The sequence below is a fragment of the Ahaetulla prasina genome, chromosome 1, assembly GCF_028640845.1.
Source record: "Ahaetulla prasina isolate Xishuangbanna chromosome 1, ASM2864084v1, whole genome shotgun sequence".
Classification (NCBI taxonomy): Eukaryota; Metazoa; Chordata; class Lepidosauria; order Squamata; family Colubridae; genus Ahaetulla; species Ahaetulla prasina.
The window spans coordinates 349343715-349359020 of record NC_080539.1 but is presented as its reverse complement, the minus strand read 5'-3'; the positions used below and the strand labels follow the sequence as shown (position 1 = coordinate 349359020).

Genomic DNA, 15306 nt, shown 5'->3' with positions numbered 1-15306 from the left:
ACCCACATGTCTATCACCTGGTCCAATCAAAGCACCGTCCCAACTGCCGATGCCTCCCAGTCACACCCTTCCAGGTGCAGGGCAAGATGTCCTTGACTCTCAGAGAAAAGAATATTATTATGATTATATATCTTCCCTGCTCCATACAATCCCCCCTCCCAGTTTCCCAAAGCACTAAATGTGGCAGGCCTGAAGATCCAATAAAAAGATGGCTTCCAGGCCTGACAATTATCGTAAGGATAGGAATCAGATTGTAATTTCTTTTCTAATAAATTCCAAAAAAAACCTACTTGCCTATAATAATGGGAGTACAATTACTTTCTAATTACAATTACAACCAAGTATCAGCCAGCATTTCAAAAGGACCAAATAATAATTCTCTTGCATACTCATAGTGGTACATACTGATCTCAGGGGCAGTATTAATGCATATAATGTGCAGGAAGTTCTCCACGTACAACAGTTCCTTTAGTGACTTTTCAAAGATACAATGGCACTGAAAAAAGTCATGTAACTCCTTTTTCACACTTAGGACCTTTGTAGCAGGCCCACCCCTGTCCACCTGCCCTGGTGCTATGCCGTCCTATTTAGCCATATTTTCTAAGCCGCACGCATGCAAGCCACGCACGCGAGCAAAGCGCGTGCATGGAAGGCCAGGCGCATGTGTGGAAGGTGCGCACACTCACATTTTCGGTGCGCAGTGAACCAGTGGTAAAATTATGTAGAACCCACCTCTGGTTAATAGGAAGGATATTCAGAATTGGTTCAGTGACATCTGGAGGGCGATGTGGGCGAACAAACTTAGGTGAACTATGAGGTTTTGCATCCATTTTTCCTTGTGTCAAATAGGAACTTCAAAGCTTTTCCTTATTTTTTTTCCACTTTTTAAATGCTGCTGTCTTAAATATCTTATATATGATATTTTAAATTGTTTTTGTGATGGTTAACTGTGATAGTGATATATGTGCATTTATATGGTTCGATTATAATGCAAGATATATTGGGAAGACAGTTTCCTTTGAAAAACAGAATATAAACAAATAAATGAGCAAGAACCATAGTTTTCAATCTCTTTTTTCAATCCCCTTTTTGTATTGAAGGAACAGCCACAGCCTTCCTTGGTGCTGCTACTGTGCCATCATCACTTGGCCTGCCTGCCCAGAAGATGACAGAATCACAAAATGTGATGGAGAAAGAAATGGAGTTGGCAACTCAGATATCAACAGTTTCCAGCACCGCCCAACCCTTGAGAATATTAGAAACAGTTGTTCCTACAGGGTCTCCTCCTCCTACTCATCTCCCAGTGAAAATGATGGAAGCTAAAGGTTGGTTGGATTCCCCCCCCCCTTAATTTAATTCTGAGTCAATCTCAATTGAATGGTTGATGGGAGAGAGCCTTATATGTGAGACTTTGGAAAGTTGCTTCTAATGCCGATAGGCAGAAGCCTGACACTTCGTGCCTGGCTGAATTACTGCTCATGGTAATCCTCACCATTCATCAAGTTGGCTGGAACTTCTGGGAGTTGTTAAGTTAGTAACACAGTTGTGAAGTAAATCTGGCCTCCTCACTGACTTTGCAAAAGGGGATCACATGATCCCGGGACACCGCAACCGTCATAAATGTGAGTCAGTTGTCAAGCATTCAAACGTAAATCACAGAGCCATGGGGAATGCTGCAACGGTCATAAGTGTGAAAAATGGTCATAAGTCACTTTTTTCAATGCGGTTGTAATTTAAATGGTCACTAAGTGAACTGTTGTAAGTCAGGGACTATCTGTAGTCTGATCTAATGTAAGGCAATTTAGTATATTAATTGTCATGAAACAAATGCATAGTTTTAAGGATGCCAAATCTCATATCAGTTCACTCAAACATTAAGTTTTCTATTGAAGTACTGTCCCAGTAAATAACCCTGCCCTTATAGCCCCAATTAGTAGGCAGGAGGTGAGTAGAAAAAAGTCTTTTTATTAGTTTTTATATACTTTTGGAGTATTAAGAGATCTAATGTAACAGTGCACGCTATAGTGTATATTTCTTTTTGCATTTGTATAGTGTTTGTGTTTGCAGTTTTTCTTAATTTTTGTATTATTGTATTTTGCAGTTTACATTATAAACTATTTTGAGATGTGTATTCTGAAAGGTAATTGTCAAGTAAATTAATAAATTATGTTAAATACAGTTGCAATCAACTAACTCAGTGGTTCTCACTCTTGGCGACTTGAAGATGTGTGGACTTCAACTCTCAAAATTCCCCAGCCAGCACAGCTTCTGGGAGTTGAAGTCCACACATTTTCAAGCTGCCAAGATTGAGAAACATTGAGCTAGATCAGTGGTTCCCAACGTGGGGCCTATGTCCCACAGGGCAGGCAACTTGATTTTTAATGGGGGCAATTTGGAACCTTGTTTAAACCAAGTTAATGGCCTTTTACGCATGAGTAGGAGTTCACTTTTTGAATAGTAAGTATTATATGTCACGGGGGGGAGGGGATCAGGATTTTAGAGATGCTTAGGTGGGGCATGGCCAATAAAAGGTTGGGAACCGCTGAGCTAGGTGGTAGAAGTTTTCTTTTAACTCTTAATATCAGATCTCAAGATCATCCATTGAAAGGGAGGGTTAGAGATTCAGGGTTCAGAGATTCACCATAATGAAGTGGTGGAATCATTTATTGTAAGAAATGAAGTGGTGGAATTATTTACTTAATTATTTATTGTAAGAAATAAAGGTATTTACCAATTCAAATATGAAGGGTCCTTGGTGCTCTGTGATCTTGTTTGTTTTCTTGCAGACGTTTCATAACCAAACTAGGTAACTTCATCAGTGCTAGTGAGCTAGCACTGATGATGTTACCTACTTTGGACAATGAAACGTCTGCAAGAAAACAAGGAAGCTCAGAGAGCAGCAAGGACCCCTCATCTCAACCCTGAGCTACAAATATTCTCTTGTATCATTTCAAACAGCTTCAAAACATTTGGGAATCATCCTTTATTCATGTGCTAAGAATTTCCACATGTATGAAACATATATTCTCACCTATTTCCATCCACTAGGACAGTGTTTCTCAACTATGGTGACTTTAAGATCTGTGGACTTCAACTCCCAGAATTCCCCAGCTAGCTGGACTTGCTGAGGAATCCTGGGAGTTGAAGTCCACAGATCTTAAAGTTGCCAAAGTTGAGAAACACTGCACTAGGATTAACTGGGGTTCTTCTCTCCAGCCATTGGTTAAGGAAAATGAAAATTATAATATGAAACTTCTTTCTTAGTCACAGTTTGCAGTCTTATAGGTCTCACTTGTGATTCTTGCTTGGCTTCCAGAACCTGTCACCCTCCTAGAGAATAAAGAGATCATTTCTGTTGCCTATATTCCTGCAAAAATGGCTGATCTGAGGGTGCCAACTGAAATGACTCTGCCTTCTTTAGCATCTTCTACAAGGCAAACCACAGTTCTAGCTGCCCACCGAATTACCACAGCTTCAACTTATGGGCTGGAGAGGCTGGAATCAGAAGGTACTTAAGTAAGATGATTTGAACAGGGATATTTAAAATCTGAATACTCCCCAATAGGAATTGACTGTGAGAGTCTAATGGTCCAAATATCTACTGTATATAGTATTAAAACACTTGTGTCTTTTTGATTGTTTGTAACTTGGGTGAAAGAGTGTATCATAGGGAAACAATTTGGAATCGAAATTCCTCAAATGGGTTATAGAACATATCCAAGATGCAGGAACTACCTTCTTTTGGGATTGAAATGTAGCAAAGTTGTAAGTAAGCTGTAAATCTTAAACCTGCCTTAATGCATAGAATCCAACTGGATGGCATTGGAGTATGTAATCGTTTCCACTTAGCCTAGGAAGAAGACAATGATAAATTAGTTCTGGAAATGTTGCCTAGATAATTGCATGGGCTTGTGCAAGGAATCAAGACTGACTTGGAGGCAGATCCCTCTGTCTCTGTCTTCCTTCCTTCCTTCCTTCCTTCCTTCCTTCCTTCCTTCCTTCCTTCCTTCCTTCCTTCCTTCCTTCCTCCCTCCCTCCCTCCCTCCCTCCCTCCCTCCCTCCCTCCCTTCCTACCATCTGTCATCTATCTCTCAAAATATTCAAATATTCTTGGTCCAGCATGACCCTGCCACAAACAGATTAAATGCAGAGTTGCCTTGAACTGCAAGATGAGCGGCATATAAATTTAATAAATAAATAAGTAAATAAAATGTTTTTTGAGTAAACTGCAAGCATATGGATTAAGAATTATAGTAGATTTCATACTGCATTGTTTCTTTTTGTTGTTCGCGACCCCATGGACAACGTTTCTCCAGGCCTTCCTGTTCTCTACCATCCTCTGGAGTCCATTTAAGCTCACGCCTACTGCTTCAGTGACTCCATTCAGCCACCTCATTCTCTGTCGTCCCCTTCTTCTTTTGCCCTCAATCTTTCCCAGCATTAGGCTCTTCTCCAGTGAGTCCTTCCTTCTCATTAGGAGGCCAAAGTATTTGAGTTTCAATTTCAGGATCTGGCCTTCTAAAAAGCAGTCAGGGTTGATCTCCTCTAGGACTGACTGGTTTGATCGCCTTGCAGTCCAAGGGACTTGCAGGAGTTTTCTCCAGCACCGTAATTCAAAGGCCTCAATTCTTTGGCACCCAGCCTTCCTTATGGTGCAACTTTCACAGCCATACATTGCAACTGGGAAAACCATAGCCTTGACTATACGCATTTTTGTTGGCAGGGTGATGTCTCTGCTTTTTAGTACACTGTCTCGATTTGCCATAGCTTTCCTCCCCAGGAGCAAGCGTCTTTTAATTTCTTGGCTGCAGTCCCCATCTGTGGTGATCTTGGAGCCCAGGAAAATAAAATCTGTCACTACCTCCATTTCTTCCCCATCTATTTGCCAGGAATTGAGAGGGCCGGATGCCATGATCTTAGTTGTTTCTTTACCCAAGGCTTAATAGATGGTTATAAGATTCAGCATCTCCAAACATATGGAAATGTGTCTCAAAATATTTCTATGCTAGTGGAGTAGCTTCATTTCTGTACTCTGATGTTAAACTCTCAACACTTATTGCAAAGTCTTTTCATAATCAAAGGACTCTGAACTTTGTTATTCGTTCTGAGGCAAGTAGAAGGGGATAGCTGGAGAAAACAGGAACCTTGTCTATCTCAAAAGGTGATAAACCTGATCAAAGTTTTAGAATATGAAAAGGGAAGGGTTGTTGTAACCTTGTGAAAATTTTAAAAATGTTTCTGCCAGACTAAAATAAAAGTAAACTGTTGTAGAAAAAATTAGGAAAGGGAACTGATGGGAACAGCAGGGAACAGTCCTATCAGTTAACTTTCTGGTAAATGGGTCTCAGCAATGTTTATTTAAAAAAAGCAGATTGCATGAATTGCAAGTTCTCTTAGTCTATCTAGTGCCCAGGCTTGAATATCTGCCTGCCTCCTCCCTGCCTCCCTCCATTTTTTGAGGCCACCCACCTCACATAAGTGAATCTGAACAGTGTACAAGGATTAAACTCTCCTAAACATATATAACCCCCTAGAGCCCTTACCATCTGCTCTTGGTTTTTCCGTTTTTACAAAGTAGGTACCTGACTAAGTTCTTAAAGGACAGATGCTTTATAAATCGTGGAGGGAGAAGGGGACATGAAGTGGCATAGATGGCTTTCCTTGCTTGCGGATAACATGGGGTTAGCTTCCTGCTTTTAATTAGCAATCATTCTTTAAATCAGGGGTCTCCAACCTTGGTCCCTTTAAGACTTGTGGACTTTAACTCCCAGAGTCCCTCAGCCAGCAAAGCTGGCTGAGGAACTCTGGGAGTTGAAGTCCACAAGTCTTAAAGGGACCAAGGTTGGAGACCCCTGATTTAAATTGAGTTACATGTTTTTTCCCCTCTTTTCTGTAATCATTACCAACCCATTTGAGCTGTTTTAATTAATGTACTAATGATTTTCTGGGCAAGATTTATTCCGAGGAGAGAACTTTTCTAGGAGTTTGATTAAATTTTGGTGCAACGATGGGACAGTAGCACAGAGACATTGCCTGCTGCTGTTCCTGCAATTGTTCAAAGCCGTCCAATATTTTAAGTGATGATTCTTTGGTTCTTGTGAGTTGCAGAATAAGAATAGTTTCTATATTGTACAGTATTTGTAGTTAAGCTGATCAGAGCAGTTGATCAGGGCAATTAGAGCTAGCTGAAGCTTTGGTTTGACATTTAGCAGGTACAAAATAGAAACTCAGGCTTAGTCAAAGACAAAGCTTTCTCTTTTTATAAAAAATTTGTAACCAATCACATTTGTTATCTTGTACTTCCTTGTCACTTAATTATCAGTGCTCCTTATTTTTTTTTATTTTTTATTTTCCATCAGGGTCTTGCCTATCCTGTGTTTTTGAACATGTGCATGACTTGGATTTGCAATCTCATAATAGATTTGGGAGTTGGAGGTATTCTAGTGTCCTGGTTGAGTAGACAAAAATTAAATTCAATCTGGGAAGGGAGAGAAAACTTACAAATGGGATGGAATAACTCTTAAGAGATATTTCTCCAAGAGTATATAACCAAGGCATATATCCATGTGAGTTGTGGATGTTTTGGCAAGGATGTGAACAGCTGATGTAAGGAAGTTTTTGGTTAGGATTTCTGGGAGCTGTAGTCCCAAAACATTTGGAAGGTACCTTGTGGAGATAAAGGTACCAGAATGTTTTATATTAAAAAGAAAAATAAAGGAACAGGGCAATAAGGCATCGGTGAGATCTCACAAGCGCAAACTTCTTCAGGGGGGCTCTCAGCTGCCAATCAGATATGACTGGAAATCTATACCATAAATCTATACCATAAAACAGTAACACTTTTCTGTTTTTTCATTACATTGGTATAATTGCCAAGCATATTTGGCATTTTCTTTTTAAAAAAACACTTATTTCAAAACGAGTATCTCTGTTTTATTTGTGGGGAGTAAAAAGGGATGGGAGTAGTGACTGGAGTGGTTTTATTTTGCAACAATTATGCCTCCCTCCCACTCTCTGGAGATCAGGAATATCAACCCGTGATATGGTTAATTAATTCTGGAACAAACCATTTAACATCTGATCTAGATATAGACATCACATAGTGTACTGTGAATCTGATCAAAGATGGTCTAGTTCTGTAGAAGTTATAGGGCTGAAAACAATTTTGAATCTATTGCCCTACAGAACAGACTTAATCTCTGTGTCCTCCCATCCTAAAAATCGGGTCCTTAATGTTGTTTTTTACTGTCATTAATTACAGTTCATACTTTCATGTGATGCATTTCTAAAAATAAACAGATTTTTATATTGAAAATATTTATCAAAATTAATCACCACCTATCTCAGTCTCAGAGTGAATGGTATATAATAGAATAGAATAGAATAGAATTTTATTGGCCAAGTGTGATTGGACACACAAGGAATTTGTCTTGGTGCATATGCTCTCAGTGTACATAAAAGAAAAGATATGTTCATCAAGGTACAACATTTACAACACAATTGATGATCAATATATCAATATAAATCATAAGGATTGCCAGCAACAAGTTATAGTCATACAGTCATAAGTGGAAAGAGATTGGTGATGGGAACTATGAAACGATTAATAGTAGTGCAGATTCAGTAAATAGTCTGACAGTGTTGAGGGAATTATTTGTTTAGCAGAGTGATGGCCTTCGGGAAAAAACTGTTCTTGTGTCTAGTTGTTCTGGTGTGCAGTGCTCTATAGTGTCGTTTTGAGGGTAGGAGTTGAAACAATTTATGTCCAGGATGCGAGGGATCTGCAAATATTTTCACGCCCCTCTTCTTGATTCGTGCAGTATACAGGTCCTCAATGGAAGGCAGGTTGGTAGCAATTATTTTTTCTGCAGTTCTAATTATCCTCTGAAGTCTGTGTTTTTCTTGTTGGGTTGCAGAACCGAACCAGACAGTTATAGAGGTGCAAATGACAGACTCAATAATTCCTCTGTAGAATTGGATCAGCAGCTCCTTGGGCAGTTTGAGCTTACTGAGTTGGCGCAGGAAGAACATTCTTTGTTGTCCTTTTTAATGATGTTTTGATGTTAGCTGTCCATTTGAGATCTTGCGATATGATAGAACCCAGAAATTTGAAGGTTTCTACTGTTGATACTGTGTTGTCAAGTATTGTGAGAGGTGGAAGTATGGAAGGGTTTTTCCTAAAGTCTACCACCATTTCTACGGTTTTGAGTGTGTTCAGTTCCAGATTGTTTTGGTTGCACCACAAGGCTAGTCGTTCGACCTCTCGTCTATATGCGGATTCGTCATTGTCTCGAATGAGACCAATCACTGTTGTGTCATCTGCAAACTTCAGTAGCTTAACAGATGGATCATTGGAGATGCAGTCATTGGTATACAGAGAGAAGAGAAGTGGGGAGAGCACACAGCCTTGGGGGGGCCCTGTGCTAATTGTACAGGTATTTGATGTGATTTATTTATCATATTTATATTTATTTTATTTATCATATTTATATACCGCCCTATCTCCCTAGGGCATTACTGATCTTGCTTAGCTTCACCTGCTGCTTCCTGTTTGTTAGGATCAAAATATAAAAGCATAAAAACCATATAAAAATGCAGTACATCTGTAAAAGGAGCTAGGTTGAAACAAAAATACATTAAAAGTTAAAATCTAGGAGTATGGAATGTCAGGAGGTTCTTGATATTTAAGGCTATCTGTAGAGCAGGGGTCTCCAACCTTGGCAACTTTAAGACTTGTGGACTTCAACTCCCAAAATTTAACTCTGGAAGTTAAAGTCCACAAGTCCTAAAATTGCCAAGGTTGGAGACCCCTGCTGTAGAGGCTTTGCACAATTGTTCATTAAATCAAATATTTCTTAATTATAGAACAATAATTATTTATTTGGGTGGAGGGGGCTGGATGGAGTGTGTGGCTGGATTCATACATTGTCTTTTACTGCGACATGTTTTGTTTTTTAAAAAAAATATTTATTAAATTTCCAAACATTAAAATATACAGTACAAAAAAACATAATACACACAAAAAAAGTAAACAAAGACAGACAAATCAAAATTTCAATACTAGTAACAGCTTTTCTACATTGGTATCTCTATCCTACTTAACCTCTTTACACAAATTCTACTTCTAAATATCTCTACCTTAAACTTACATCCTTATTTAAATTATCTTCTATTCACAATTCTATCTCATAACAAAAATATCCCTTAAGTTTTAAATTTACTCTCCAGCCTGGAATACCATCTATTCCACAGTGTCTTCCTTCTTTTTCATTTCCATAGATAATCTGTGACATGTTTTTTTAAGCTATCAAGTAATAAAGCTATAAATTAAATATTTAAATTAAATAATAATTTCTTATAAATAATAAGCTATAATAATAATAAAGGCGGTATACAAACAAACAAACAAACAAAAAATGCCACATTGGTTGGGTTCTATACTGCTCTCAACCAAAATCTAAAATAGAAATAAAACACCAATTTTAATCCCAGCACTTTTAACTATAACTTTATGTAAACGTTAAATGTATGTATTTATTTTAATACTTTAAAACACTATTGGGAGGAAACACACAAAAAATGGAAATACTGTGATTTTATTTCCTGACTGATTGCTGGCACTTTCTCTTACAGTGTCTTCCTTCATTGGGATTTTTCTTCTGAACTATCTTGAAGATTGCAGGGCCTCTTTATGACCAACTGATGGCAATGTTTCCTTTTGTTTCTAACACCAAGGAATGACATGTAATTGGTAATGCAGTGTTAGAGCAAAATATTTTAGAGATAGGCAAGAATCCAATGCATTTCTTTCTGTGATGCATGAAATCACTGCATTCATGCTTTTGCACAATGTCTGGAAGTATGAGAATTGATCAGTCAAATATCTACTGGTTTGACCTAGGATATTTAATTATTTTCGGTTGAAATAAAGGAACATACTAAAATTCATTGGATAGCATTCCTATTTCATTTAAAAAAAATATGGACTCTAGTGGGGCCTCAAGCTTTTATTGAAAGAAGAAATTATGCATGGTAATGATGAATAAATTCTAATATTGGGCAAGTACAAACAGAGTTGCATCTGTCCATAAGAAAAAAGAGTCTCTTAAAGACACTGTTATGCTTGATTAACATCCCAATCTAGTGCCTTCCAGATGTGTTAGACCAACTCTCAGCATTCTCAGCCCGCAAACTGTTTCCATGCTGGCTAGGAGTTGTAGGATATATCTATAGAATATATTCAATATGTCCGGAGGGCACGAAACTTGGGCAGACTTTCTTAAATCATTGTTAGTCATTATGGCCGATAGGCTGGATGCATCCATTTTGCAGATTCAGGTGGAGCGTTCAGAATTACATAGCCAAGGGATCATTTTCAGTGGCACAATATTTGCCTTTCTGTTCCCACAAATTAAGTCCCCTAATAAGTGTGTTAAGCTTCCCAAAAATTTCATTCACTTAATTTTAAAAAGCCACAATTTTAAAAAGCCACAATTAAGTCAAACACTTTTACTTCTAATGGTGCCAGTATCAATCATTGGGCAAATGGTCCAATCAACATTAGGATTGTAATGTATCTCTATTGAAAGGCCCTTCTCTTAAGCTGACAAGTGGGTAGAAGTTTTCATCAAGATTATGAGACAAGAGGAAAAAAAGAAAGAAACTACTTTGTATTTGACGAGTATCAGTATCTTTAGAACTTTCCAGATACTATCATTAGATACTCACTGAGAGTAACAGACTTTAATTAACCAAGACAATAGCCTCTATTTCAAGCATCTTCCAATATTACTTCATTAAAAAAGGAGTACAAATCAATTCATTAACCTGGTTGTCATCAATGAACACCATAATATTTTTTTCCCAATATCGTCTTTCTTTTAATTCCTATCTCTTTTAGAGGAAGAGGAGGAGGAAGAAGAAGAGGAGGATGAAGAAGAAGAAGAGGAAGAAGAGGATATGGATGAGGATGAAGAAGATAATGACGACGACAGAGAACCCAGTTTAATAGATGAAAACTTAGATGATGCTGACCTCTCCAGTTTTACCGTTCCTGGGGAAACCTCACAGGAACCTTTGGAAGGTCTGGAAAGCCCTGCAGGAGAGCTCTCAGGAATATCCTATCATGTACCAAACGCAATTGAATGGGAGCAGCAGAATCAAGGGCTCGGTAAGCGATATGTAACACGTGGAAGGTTTGGGCAGCAAAGTCTCTATGCTTGAAAAGGAAGTTCTTATTTTCATTGCAGTTATCAATTCTTCAGTGGTTTAGCTGGTTATCAAATGTAGTGTAGTGGGTAGTGATCAAGCTATAATTGGAAAAACATTTCCATTCTTGATGTTTTAGTTCTATTTATTTATTTGAATTTATATCCCACCTTTCATTGAAGAGTTCAGTGACCCCTCATTCTGTTTACCCCCAAACATAACCTGGGCTTTTGCAAGATTTGTCTTCTACATATTGTGCCCATTTCTGGACCGAGAGGTCTTGTTTGTAGTTGTCGTGTCCCACTCCTCCGTTGACGGCTGGGTCAGGGAAATCCGAATCAGGCTTGCCTCTGCAGCTCTGCCCAAAGTCCTAGCAAAGTCCTCAGAGCAGGCAGGAGACCAGTAAGTGACTTCAGCAAGATAAGTTCGACTTTTGCCTGACTCAGAGACTGCCAGAAAGTAGATCCTTTATATAGGCCATGGGGTGTGGCTCCATGACTCAGCACTCATTAAGGCCTGCCCCTCCCTTCCTTCTGTTGCCTCCGCCTCTTCAATCTTCTGATGCGAGGATTACTCCAATCAGCTGTTGTTGGGAGTAAACCCTCCTCAGGCTCACCTGCTGTGGAGGAGGGGGAGGGGTCTAGCTGCTCCGTTTGCCTGGGCATGGAGTCAGGGCTGGGGCAGGGAGATGCTCCTTCTTCTGCAGTTTGTGTGGGCATGGAGCCAGGACTTGGGCCAGGAGGCATACATTCCTCAGTGTTCGGGAGCAGGTAAGAAGGCCCCGGCTGCTCTGAGGGCGGGCAAGACACAACAGTAGTAATCCATGCCTTTGTCATCTCCTTTCAGGGTTACTCTAACAGACTCTACATGGGGCTGCCCTTGAAAAGCATTGGCAACCTAGTCTGGAATGCATTTATGCAGTCAATTTTTGGCATTTTCACTGTACTCATATAATGTTGGTTCCCGGTAGGTTTCTGGGTGCAATTCAAGGTGCTGGTTGTTACCTATAAAACCCTATAAGAATAGAATAGAATAGAATAGAATAGAATTTTTTATTGGCCAAGTGTGATTGGACACACAAGGAATTTGTCTTGGTGCATATGCTCTCAGTGTACATAAAAGAAAAGATACGTTCATCAAGGTACAACATTTACAACACAATTGATGGTCAATATATCAATATAAATCATAAGGATTGCCAGCAACAAGTTATAGTCATACAGTCATAAGTGGAAAGAGATTGGCGATGGGAACTATGAAACGATTAATAGTAGTGCAGATTCAGTAAATAGTCTGACAGTGTTGATGGAATTATTTGTTTAGCAGAGTGATGGCCTTCGGGAAAAAACTGTTCTTGTGTCTAGTTGTTCTGGTGTGCAGTGCTCTATAGCGTCGTTTTGAGGGTAGGAGTTGAAACAGTTTATGTCCAGGATGCGAGGGGTCTGTAAATATTTTCACGGCCCTCTTCTTGATTCGTGCAGTATACAGGTCCTCAATGGAAGGCAGGTTGGTAGCAATTATTTTTTCTGCAGTTCTAATTATCCTCTGATAATTAGGCATAAGGCCTGGCTCTTTGTAGGACATTTCTCCCATTGCTTTTGCTCCTTCTCACCAGATCCAGCAGGGAGAGCATGCCTCCTCCTGTATTGAACAATGTCATCTTGTTGGATCAGAAGTTGTGCTTTTTCTGCTGCCTTGTGGAACAGCATCACCCTGGACATCCAATGGCACCAACCCTGTTACCCTTTCCTATGGTTTTGAAGGCCTAGCTCCGTGATGGCGAACCTATGGCATGTGTGCCAAAGGTGGCATGCAGCGCCCTCTCTGTGGTCACATGAGCCGTCACCCCAGTTCAGCTCTGTCGCAAATGCACGTGTGCCTCCCACCAGCCAGCTGGTCTTCAGGTCTCTGCTCTACATGCATGGGAAGCGGGCCACATGCAGGGGCTGCATGCGCATGTGCTGGGGACAGGGCACGTGCAGGGACACATGTGGGGCATGTACATGCATGGGGGGATGGGTGCATGCATGGAGGCCGCATGTGCATTGCATTTTGGGGTGCACATGCTTTGGATACTCGGTCCAGAAAAGGTTAGCCATCACTGGCCTAGCTGTTTCCCCAGGTGTGTGGGCAGAGAAATTAAACAAGCAGTGTTGTTGATGTGATATTGTGATTAGAAGGTATTGTTTACCTTGGGTAGCATAACTTATTGTTTGTAACTGTTGGTCTCACAGCTAGTCCAATGTAAGCCTAGACAGGGTTTCCTGCCTTGGCGGGGGGATTGGACTAGACCTCCAAGGTCCCTTCCAACTCTGTTATTCTGTATCTTTGCTACTACTGTACATTGGCTGTTGACATGAGAAAACAAAATAATCAGGTGACGCCCTCAACATTGGTGGGTTTCTACCGTTTACCCCGGTTCGGGTGGTGGCGGCAGAAAGCTCCGCACACCTGCCCGGACATCATCACGGACGCTCTGTACATGGTCTCTCTCTCTCTCTTTCTATCTTCTGGAGGCAGGGGAGGTGAAAAACGGGGTGCGGTGATGCCCTGGGAGGCCTGTGCACCCTGTTTTTGGTCTCCAGGGGTGTCCGGGCACCCCGTTTTTCACCTCCCCCACCTCCAGTAGCATTCTGCAGGCCTAAAATGGGCCCATTTTTGGCCTCCTGGGGCATCCACATGCCACATTTTTTACCTCCCCCACCTCCAGAAGCACTCTGCAGGCCAAAAATGTTGGGCTTACCTTCCAGTTCCAGCCCGCAGGGCTCACAAAGGTAAGTCCTGCACTTGGCCAAAGGGTGGGGACTGGCAGGTCGATGGGGCAATGTGGATGGGTCAGCCTCGTCGTGGTCCTTGCCAGGCCGAATTAATGGCTTCGGTGGGCCCTATGCAGCCCGTGCGCTGTAGTTTGAGGACCCCTGGTTTAGAGCAATGTTTCTCAACCTGAAGATATGTGGACTTCAATTCCCAGAATTTCCCAGTGATCCGGGGGGAAAGGAGAAACCATGAGATCTTATTATAGTCTGGACAGAATAATTCTGCAGTCCCTTGAGTCTTTTCTTCATTGTTTTTGTTTTCAACTATAAACAGCATTGTTAGCTTGCAAATTTAAACAAAGTTATCGTAATTGGCAAAGTGGAATGGGAGATCTCATCTGTTCGCATTCCTTTTGTTTTGACTACGTGCTTTTGTAGGAAGCTTGAAGAAGGAGTGATGAATTTGAATTGAAAAGACAGCAGAAAGGGAAAGAATTAGAAATACGGCCCCCTTCTTGAATCTTCTTTAAGCTTGTAATCTTCTGAGGAGCTTGGAGTTGAAGCAATTTTTTAGGAAGACAAAAACCATCAGTGGATTGAGTGTTCATTCCAATCTGAGATGAATATTCATTGATTGATCTGGGAACCTATTTTACATGTAGCTCTGGGAGGTGCATTTGATCAATCGCACGGCTGGTCCAGAAGCAGCAGACAGCAGCACCCAGCTGACCTTGGCTGATCTTGGGGTGGGGGGAACTAAGCAAGGTTAAAAATGGTTAGTATTTACCGTGTTTCCCCAAAAATAAGACCCTGTCTTATATTTTTTTGAACCCTGAAATAAGTGCTTGGGCTTATTTTCAGGGAGGTCTTATTATTTTGGGGCGCGTGGAGCAAGATGGGCTTTCTCTTGCCGTCTTACCTGATTTCCAGCTCTGCGTTTAAATATTTTTGGGGAGGGCTTATTTTCGGGGGGAGGCTTATTTTAGTGCATGCGTTCAAAAGCCCGATTGGGCTTATTATCAGGGGATGTCTTATTTTCAGAGAAATAGGGCATATAAGAGGCTCCCTCAGTGAACAAAGCTTTAGGGTAGATTAAGACATTAAAAGCAAACAAAACCAGAAAAAGGCAATGTCAAACTATGTATCTTTTGTTGCCAAGAAAATTGCAGGTAGTCCTTGACTTATGACATAATTGAGCCCCAAATTTCTGTTGCTAAGTGAGTTTTTAAGTGAATATTGCCCCATTTTATGACCTTTTTTGCCACAGTTGTTAAGTGACTTACTGTAGTTGTTAAGTTAGTAACAAGGTTGGTAAGTGAATCTAGTTTTCCCATTGAGTTTG

The 15306-nt window shown here is 40.4% G+C and overlaps 1 protein-coding gene across 6 annotated transcripts in view; it reads left to right on the top strand.

Annotated features, from left to right (window-relative positions):
• The window catches only part of ARMH4 (armadillo like helical domain containing 4), a 72097-nt gene that overhangs the window by 17707 nt on the left and 39084 nt on the right, over positions 1-15306 (top strand). For all 6 annotated transcript variants that reach the window (XM_058163013.1, XM_058163011.1, XM_058163016.1 and 3 more), the window contains 3 exons: positions 1101-1325; positions 3317-3508; positions 10901-11170. In XM_058163013.1, coding sequence (XP_058018996.1) covers positions 1101-1325; positions 3317-3508; positions 10901-11170 — 687 coding nt within the window. The remainder of the gene's footprint in view (positions 1-1100; positions 1326-3316; positions 3509-10900; positions 11171-15306) is intronic.